Below are 10000 nucleotides of genomic sequence, written 5' to 3' on the forward strand. Positions count from 1 at the left end.
GAAATGTAATTCTTCACTCACTGGCGTCACGCATAGATAAAGTCGAAGTTCGCTACCATTGCCAGACTGCCATTGCTGGCATTAGGCGAAGAGACTCGGCTCACTCTCATAATCATGTTGTTGAAGAAAATGAAAAGTTGTGCGTATCTAAATGGCAGAAATCCATTTATCAACTGGCTTCCATCCCGGAATTTAGAGGAAAGTTCCGTTGGGAATATCTTCGAAAAATAGAGTTTGGCTTGGAAATGAATTGGTTTGGAGGAGTGTGCAGTATGATGTGAAAGGAAGTTTGTGAATGAAAAAAACAAAGCACGAAATGCGCACTGACGATAGATAATGGTTGCGCATTATAATTCATGAGGGAATAGAAGGAGAAAAATATCTTCATGGGCCGGTAGCAGAGACCATGACCCAAAATGATATGCGTGCGATGATTGTTTAGGTCCGCACTAGTCTTTCTTGATCATTTTGGACTTAATGCTTTTGTCCTCAAGCCACCTAGAAATTGTACCACAATACCATGAGGCTATCGCACTGATTAGGCCATAGGGCAATAATTAAGCAGTGTTTCAGACTTATAATTAGTACCATGAAATTCCAATTGACGAATGGAAACAGAATATCATTGCGAGCTAAAATCATCACCAGACAGACTCGCCTAATTACCTGCGCCACCAAAGGTGGATGGAGGTTGTGTTTTCACCCCTGTCTGTCTGTCCGTTTGTCTGTCCGTTTGTGAACAAAATATCTCAAAAAGTTTTGGACGGATTCGGACGAAATTTAGCAGAGATGTAGCGTATGTGACACCGACGAAATGATTCGATTTTGGTGAAGATCCGGATTCGGATCCGGCTATTGGAATTTTCTAAGTGATTCTTCACCATTGGGAGATTGGGCAAAAACGATACATAGCAGGATATCTCAAAAGGTTGTGGACGGATTTGGACGAAACCTGGTGAACAGGTTGGGTGTCTTACAAGTACGATTCTATTCGATTTTGGTGAAGATCTGAATGTGGATTCGGATATGAGAATTATTTAATTTTTTAAGTGATTCTTCACCATTGGGAGATGGAGCCAAAACGATACATAGCAGAATATCTCAAAAAGTTGTGGACGGATTTGGACGAAACTTGGTGAACAGGTTGTGTGTGTACAAGGACGATTCTATTCGATTTTGGTGAAGATCTGAATATGGATTCGGATATGAGAATTATTTAATTTTTTAAGTGATTCTTCACCATTGGGAGATGGAGCCAAAACGATACATAGCAGAATATCTCAAAAAGTTGTGGACGGATTTGGACGAAACTTGGTGAACAGGTTGGGTGTCTGACAAGGACGATTCTATTCGATTTTGGTGAAGATCTGAATATGGATTCGGATATGAGAATTATTTAATTTTTAAAGTGATTCTTCACCATTGGGAGATCGGGCCAAAAACAATACATAGCAGGATATCTCAAAAAGTTATGGATGGATTTTCACGAAACTTGTTGGACAGGTTGTGTGTCACAAGGAAGAATCGATTCAATTTTGGTGAAGATCCGGATCCGAATCCAGCTTGTAGAATTTTTTAAGTCATTCTTCACCATTGAGTGATATGGCCAACCAGGTGGAGGTATGTATGCTCTCTACTGATTGCCGTTATACTTGTCAAAGCGTCTGCTCTGAGTCTGGGAGGTGTAGTCCCCATTGACCTACTGTTTTTTATTGGTATTTTCTACTGGTCTAGTGTTTCACTTTCCTAATTTAAAGCAGTAGAAACTACTGGTCCAATTTCCAATTGAGTTTTATGGTATTTGTCCTATTGATTTTCTATGGGATTTTCGACGTGGGTTGCTTGATGTTCAGCATTTTTAAAGGACAGAGCATGGACAAACAACTATAGGTTGGCAACCATTGTGATGTGCCCAATAGCCTCCTTCTGTGTTGAGTTTTCTTGTAAGGGAACGAATGCTTTACAGTCACTGTATATCATGAGCATAAATGAGTGGCCGAACCACTCACACGGAGGGGTGGATTCAATCGGGAGAAACCTTGACCAATATGGATCATCATTCCAGAGATCGAGATCCCTACAAATATTTACCAAAGACCAGTAACCTCAGGTCGTGCTGCAATCGTGATGAGGATTCAAAATGAGTTTATACATCAACGGTATTCATGGAAGATGGAAATTGTGAGAGAAATCTCAGCGTGAAACAAACATTGTTAAATTATAGTTTTCAGGAAGGGAATGTTATTTTTTAATAAGCCAAAGAATTGTATAAAATCATGTGAATCGAGTGAATCAATTAAACAGGTGGTATATGCAAAGGAATATTACTTAATTCCACGTACCTTTAGATCTCGAAAGAACACGCTACTCCTTGCCCATTCGACAAGCGTGAACAGCGTCTGGTCAGCGACCTTGCAGAGGAGAGCGAACATAGACGGGCAATCAGGATGTCCTCCGATGCCTCCAACGGTGGAAACTACACCAGCACGTCCACGGCCTGGCCCATAGGGACCGACCACAGCCCAGTCTTCCTGCTGCAGATGAGCGAGCACTCGACTTCTTGTGGTCTGCTCATCGGGTTCACAATGCATAAGTTCAGCGACGAGCGGTGGTACGTTAGTTGGCTCAGGTAGCTCCCGAGACAATGGGGGTGAGCCGTCCCCAGAGGGACAGCCTGGAGAAGGCCCAATAGGAAGGTAGCAAGGGGAGACTGAGACCGCCTGGTAGGTAGGTGATGTTGGCATTGTTGGGCAGCCAGGAGAAAGGCGGACGCTTTGGTAAGGTGGCGAGATTGCTATACTGCCGTATGGCTCTGTGTGCCGTTCATGCAGTGGCACTAGTCCAGAGTAGGCCTCAGCCGCCATGTCACGGAAAGCTTCTGCCTGCTCAGCCTTGATGCCTCGAGCAGAATATGGTGCATAAGCTGAAGGAGGAGCCATGTTAATAGGAGGTGCTGCAAAATGTCCTCGCGGGTCAAAGTCTGAGGAAGGATAGCTGTACGTGCAGCGTGAGGATGTGAGCGGCAGAGGTGGAATACCTGCGGGTCCAGAAAATGCTTCAGAATGTCCAATGGGCATGGTACGACCTGGTGACTCATTAACACCTTCCATCTTCAGAGTGTTTCCACTTGCTGCCCGGATGAAGGCCTTCTTTTGCTGCTTCAGAGCACGGTCACGCTTGTACATTGGACCAAACTTATTCCGTCCACCCCGCATTCGGTCAGCTCGTACAGCTAAGAGAAAAGACCAGACAAAAAAAAGGAAAAAAATCATCATTATCATTAAATTTACCTCCATCACCAAAGGTGGGCAGATGTGATGTTTTCACCCTTGTTTGTCTGTATGTTTATGTGAATGCGGGCAAGATATCCCAAAAAGTTGTGGATGGATTTGGCAGAACCTTGGTGGACAGGTTGGGTGTGTGACACGGACGAATTGCTGCTATTTTGTTGAAGATCCTAATCCGGATCAGGATACGAGAATTTAAATGATTCTTCATCGAGTGATAGGATCCAAAATTATATCTCACATGATATTTCAAAAAGTTGTGGATGAATTATGACAAAACTAGGTGGATGATTTGTGTAGGTGACAAGAACAAGCCGATTAGATTTTGGTTCAGGTCGGGATGCAGATCCGATCTATCAGTGGGATACCAAAACGTAAACCGTTCATCCAGGTGGAGGTATACGCTCTACCAAGTGCCATTCTCTTTTAATTATGCAATCAAAGGGGACCAACAACAAAAAAAACAACAACAACCACGGTGCCCGAAAAAGGCCAACCCCCGCTTTGCGGGGAAAAATGGCCTCCAAAGGTGGGTTTTTTTTTTTTAAATCAAATTGTACAATGTGAAGCATAATATCTGTTTGGTCACATTCCGATCGATTAATCTGGGCAGAAACACCAGGACTTTAGCAGGGGAACATTATTTGAAGGAAAACAAAAACGCTTGAGTGTGACGTCATCTCTACAAACATCCGTTGCAAACTTTCAGAAGAGTCCATCTCGACAAATCTTTGTGCAAAGTGAAGTTGGTGATTAACAGCGCAGACTGACTTTGCTGCTGATACATTCCAAACTGTACCAGTCCAACCTACAAAACCCTTCTTCCTGGCTGTTTTATACCCGAGTAGAGTCTGGATAAGGACACCTTATACCCTGGGTATATATTACATTACCATAAACATAATCCTAATTCTAATCCTAACGCTAATCTAGTCTGGGTCTCACCTGGACTATCAACATCATCATTAATACACCATGCTCTCCCGACAGCATTGGTGCTGGTGAAGTCGTTTCTGGGTAATAGTTGTGCTGGGTAGTTTGCCATTGCCTTCTGAAGCAGTCAGTCAGAGCATGAATTTTGGAATTTCTCAAGGATGCACAAGGATATAACACGAGGAACTTTGGCGCAGGAGGAGACCGGCCACTCATGTCTGCGCTTCACCAACCCCAGAAACCATCACCCATGTAGAAATAACTCGCTCGCTCTTCACCAAGAGCACCGTGGGAATGCCGACAGACGGGTCTCCCAGTTTAATAGTCAGCTTCACTATGTTAACAAATATAATTTCGTTCAAAATTTTGGGATTAGCAAACCTGTATATTTTTGGAATCAGCAGAGCATGGAGAATCCGAAAATCAATAATGGCATTTGCACAGACATCTGCACGGCCGCCATTTTGGATTTTCAAAATGGCCACCATAAAATACATATTTTGTGTAATCTCGGCTTCTCGTCAACCTAGAAACTTAATTAAATATGCTAATCCTATGTTTTCTGGGTCAAGGAATCCAATAAAGGCCTCAAAATAGTGCTCAGGATTATAGAAAAGCAACAAACAAAGGTAATTGAAAACCATTGTCTTTATATTTGTGATATAACTGTATTACGTAATACATGATATTGCAAGTTCTTTGAAGTTATAGGTATGGGTTTATAAAGCAAGGAAGCAGCCTTGTTTGTGTCAGATTGAACTATAAGTCCTATACACAGGATCTACTAGGTCTATACCGTTCAGGAATATGCTTTTACAGATCTTCATCACTGTCCTGGGTGTCATTGTCGCAAAGGTGTCTACGCAAATGCCAACATTAATTTTTGGATTCCTCATGCTCTGAATATTCCAAAAATGTATAGTTTTGCTAATCTCCAAAAATTTTGAACGAAAAAACATGGTGAACCTGACTATAACGTCCATCCGTGGGATGGCACACACATTGATGAATCACCCTGCTGCCAAACACCAGGATGACAATCTAGGATCGAGATTCAAACTCGGACTAGACAGCTCAGAGGTGAGTGCACAGACATCTAGGCTTCCCTGCCAGGCCCACCCACACTACAACCAAATATATACAATGGTGTGGCCCATAATATGCCTGGGATATAATTTGCTCTCGCTCAGATTATACCTGGGTATAACCAATCAGGGAGAAGTATGTTGACTGGTACACCGGGCTAATCTCTGGCCTATATATTATGTATGACTCACTTGCTTCACCTCTCCTCATTTTCAAATATTTTGTGAAAATGTCTCTCCATGAAATGCAGTACGTACCTCACCATCGGCTGCATATTCCATAGACACTACAAAGTGCATGCACAGCTACTCTTTTTATCCGAACTATTGTTGAAGGCTCACCATCAGTGCATCCTCATCGTGTGGAGCCACAGAACGTATAGATTGAATGATTCACATACCGTAACCAAACAAAAAAAAAACATATACATTTGGCCAGTGTGCTGGCTTGTGGACCAATTACTTGAGAAAGATACTCTTAGATATTTACACGTCTACAGGTGGTAAAAAAACAGACGGGACATCATACTTAACGACCCTTCTTTCAAATGGTGGGTACTCCATGGTGCAGCCCTTCTTGCTGGCACCGTACAAAATACAAGTTCTCGTCAGATCTGTTGTTGGTTGGCACTTGAACCAAGGGCTAGATTTACCTTTATTTATTATAAACCGTTTCAAATATTTTAATTGGAGAGTTATATGTCTACTGCCACTATTGCTGCTGCTGCTGCTACTTTAATGGCCCCAATTAATTCCACCTTCTTGTAGGTTCATTCATATATATATATATATATATGTATATATATATATATATGGCACATGCAAATAAAATCATAATTCTTTACGAACATAATTTTTTTTACGTACCCTCCAGCTTCATGCCCACATTCAAGCATTTCTGGAAACGACAGTAGGGGCACCGTTTGCGCTGCGTCTTGTCAATCGGGCAGTTCTGGCTCTCAATGCACGTGTAACGTTTGTGGTTCTGTACTGTGCGCTTGAAGAAGCCCTGCATAAAACAAGAATCACAATCATCCCACAATAGGACGCCCACATTCACAAGCACTGCCTCTGGGCCGAGCTATGACCGCACCACATCATACGAACTTGGTTTGAATGCATATGCGACAACAACACAACACTATACAATGTCGCGTCACACTGAAAGTTTAACAGGTGTGTTCAATGAGTAGAATCCTGGTAGTGGGCAACGAAATCATTGTTTGAGATGGAGCAGCTGTGCTGCTGATGCAGTATTTGCTTGTAGGTTAGCGCAGGAATTTGCAATTTGTTCATATGAGCGATAGCTCACATACTCTTCACGGAGGACACCGAGGGATCTTTAACGTCTAACAACTACTGTTGGCAGACAGGCTGCCCAGATTAACGTCTATCCGAGGGACAGCACACACATTGATGAATCATCCTGCTTGTGAAATATCGGGATGACAGTACATAGCTGGGTCGGGATTGAGTGTACGTACCTCTAGGCCATCCTGCCAGCCCTGAGAATTCCATGAAAAAGTTTGATGGCCACAAGTATGACTTATCATGCACGTTTCGACTTGCTCACACTATGCATCAAGTGATTTGGCATAATTTCGCTGAAATATTAAATAACACATCAGCAAATCTTTCTAGATACTCCTTGGAACGGCTTTAGATTCCTTCTTTTTCGATGAAGACTTTGGCTATGACTAAAGCTGTTGGTCAAAATGGCAAATTCAGGATGGCAAATGTATGTCTCATGTTTACTTGGTGGATCCTCCTGTGTTGGACCGTCTCTCAATGTGAAGAACATTGGACCTTTAAATGTAAAGTTGAAACTGTTTTTGTTACTCCTTGAATGGACCTTGTGCAGTAAAATCGAACTTGAATTCTCCGCCAATTTGGAAGCAACAAAGGCGGAAATCCGAAAAAAAACATTTTTTTTAAAGATGCATGTCCTACCTTGCAGCTCTCACACGTAAGGAGGCCATAGTGATAGCCGGACACTTTATCTCCGCACACCGGGCAAAGTTCATCCGGGTCATCCTCGTACGGGTGTTCTCGAATCTTGTACGTGTCAGCTGCGAACAAAGAGCCAGGAGTCATCAGCTTGGCCTTTGGTGTGGACCTCACGCTCACATTATATTGGAGTAAAGCAGGAGAAAGGTTCTAAAAACGAAACGCCGCTGTCACAACATATGATGTCATTCCACGTTGATAGCACCCTTGGGTTCCAGGCAGTCAAACTGCATGACCCCAAGTTGCGTAAAACCGGCTGAGCATTTTTCCAAGCATCATCCCGAAGGGACCTCAGGTTCACAGTGACAAGGCCACCTCGATGCATCCTCCAGTCTCATGAGGACTCGGACAGCAGGCTTGTCCTCGAGCCTCTCATCTGGAAGACCAACTCATTTCTCACACCTCATCCTGAGGACTCCCTTCTAACCAAACCGAAATGATAACTAGTGATCTGCTTCAACGTATTATGAAACACTCTTACAAAGACCTATCTACATAATGCGTATGCAAAAATGCTGAAATGTTTAACCCCTTCCTCTTCCTTGTATGTTTTATGCGTACTCCTCAATTTGCCCTCCTAATCTCCTTCCTCTTAAACTTTTCCCACTCCTCTTTCTTTTCTTACGTTTTATATCCTCCACCCATCCCCCAACACCATCACCCAACCATTCACATATGTAACATGTAGATGGTCCCTCGACAAATATTCTCAACCATTTTTCATTTTCCTACATCAGACTTATGCACTGCTTCTTCTTCTTCTTCTTCTTCTTCTTTATTGCCACAATTATTCGCACATTCCTGTGGGGTTGGCTGGGAAAGGTTTTGGCCGAAATCTTTCACGAACTGAGGAGGTCCTCAATGCCAAACAGGAAATTAGAGCTGTCTCCCTCGACATATCACGTGCCTTCGATACGGTCTGGCACCTCGCTCTGCTCACCAAACTCTCCTCCTTTGGTATCCATGGAAATCTCCACGCATGGCTGGCGGACTTCCTCTCTCGTCGTAGTCAACGTGTGGCCCTGAATGGGTTTCTCTCATCTCCTCTTCCTGTTCAGGCTGGAGTTCCCCAAGGCAGTGTTCTGGGCCCTGTGCTTTTTCTGGTCTTCATCAATGATCTCTCTGACTCTCTTGAAAATCCTCTCTATCTCTTTGCTGATGACTCTACTCTCTGCCGCTCCATTCCTCATCCCTCAGATCGGCAGTCTGCAGCCTCCTCACTCTCTGCAGACCTGGACAAAATCACAGACTGGGCAAACAAGTGGAACATGTCTTTCAATCCTGACAAATCTCACACTCTTACGATGTCTCTCCGAAAAGACCGACTGGACAACCCTCCCATCCACTTTCTGAATAATCCTCTCCAAGAAGTTCAGTCACTCAAGCTTTTGGGTCTCACTATCTGCCATGATCTTTCCTGGGAAAACCACATTTCCAAGCTGGCCTCCAAAGCCAGTCGCCGACTGGGCATCCTCCGTCGTGCGAAGTCCTTCCTTGGCACACCTGAGCTCCTCACCACATGCAAGGCTTTCATCCGCAGCTCAATGGAGTACTGCTCTCCCCTCTGGGCTGGTGCTCCTGCCTCACACCTAGCTCGTCTTCACGCTGTTGAAACCAAAGCGTTCAGAATCATTGGAATCTCCCGCGATGACGCTATCTCCGAGGGCCTTTCAGTTACTCACCGCAGGCAGGTTGGTGGTCTTTCCGTCTTCTACCGCCTCCTCTCCGGCCTTGCTCCCCCAGCTCTCTCTGGGCTCTGTCCCCCAAATATTCCTACAGGTCGCACAAGATCGGCCTGCAACCCTCTTATGGTTAAACTGCCAAAATCAAGACTCTCTGCTCACCTTCACTCCTTCATTCCTCTTTTCTCCCACCTCTGGAACAAACTCCCTCACTCTCTTCAATCCCATTCCTCCCTCCAGGTCTTTAAAACGGCTGTTCACCACCATCTCTTATCTTCCCCAATCCAAAACCTTGATCTTTTCTACCCCCGATAATTTCACCCCAAATCCACTTTTTTTAGGTGACTTTTGTCTTCTTTCCTGGAAGTCCTTGGTGTCCTTGCGTTTTATACCTATCCTGCCTCCCCCCAGGCCCTCTCCCTCCCACACATCTCCCGATGTCCCTGCTCTCAAATGTTGTGTTTGTGTGCTTCCTCCCCTTCTCTCCCCATTTTGTCGACCGCTCCCCTTTTTATATACTTTGTTTGCTTGTTTATTTGATTTGTTTGTTTGATAAATGTTAGCTCTTTCACGAGCCTCGACTCTGTATACAAAAAAAAAAAAAAAAAAACTGGCTAGCCAGGTCTGACGTTCGACTAACTAGTTCGGGGAGGAATTTGCGGTTTGTTGAGGGTGCCAGCGAGAGCTCGCCTACTCTTCGCGAAGGTGGGATCTATAACGTCCACCAACCAATGCTGGCAGAAGGGATGCCCAATTTTACGTCCATTCGAGGCCCGACAGACATTCATGCCTGCGAAACACAAAGATGGCAGTTTAGACCTGGGTCGAGATTTGGACCTAGTTTAGGTAGCTTAGAAGCGACTGTGCATACTTCTAGGCCATACCGGATGGTATACACGTCAAATGTATGTATATTGATATTTTGTCAATTTGTGGTGGTTCGTGTGGAGCCTGTGGCATTTCTGGGGTGCTGCTATGCCCCTGATGCGGTGTCCCCGTTACCAGT

General features: G+C 44.1%; 1 protein-coding gene across 4 annotated transcripts in view; it reads right to left on the minus strand.

The window, feature by feature from the left end:
* The window catches only part of LOC137432931 (steroidogenic factor 1), an 88326-nt gene that overhangs the window by 68086 nt on the left and 10240 nt on the right, over nucleotides 1-10000 (minus strand). For 2 of the 4 annotated variants that reach the window (XM_078783742.1, XM_078783743.1), the window contains exons 3-6: nucleotides 7256-7374; nucleotides 6173-6314; nucleotides 3038-3232; nucleotides 2343-2923 (exon numbers count right to left, since the gene is read on the minus strand). In XM_078783742.1, coding sequence (XP_078639868.1) covers nucleotides 2343-2923; nucleotides 3038-3232; nucleotides 6173-6314; nucleotides 7256-7374 — 1037 coding nt within the window. Of the gene's footprint in view, nucleotides 1-2342; nucleotides 3233-6172; nucleotides 6315-7255; nucleotides 7375-10000 lie in introns of all 4 variants that reach the window. The other 2 variants (XM_068125252.2, XM_068125253.2) reach the window with 1 other exon arrangement.

This window comes from Myxine glutinosa, chromosome 8 (assembly GCF_964187855.1).
Source record: "Myxine glutinosa chromosome 8, kmMyxGlut1.1, whole genome shotgun sequence".
NCBI lineage: Eukaryota > Metazoa > Chordata > Myxini > Myxiniformes > Myxinidae > Myxine > Myxine glutinosa.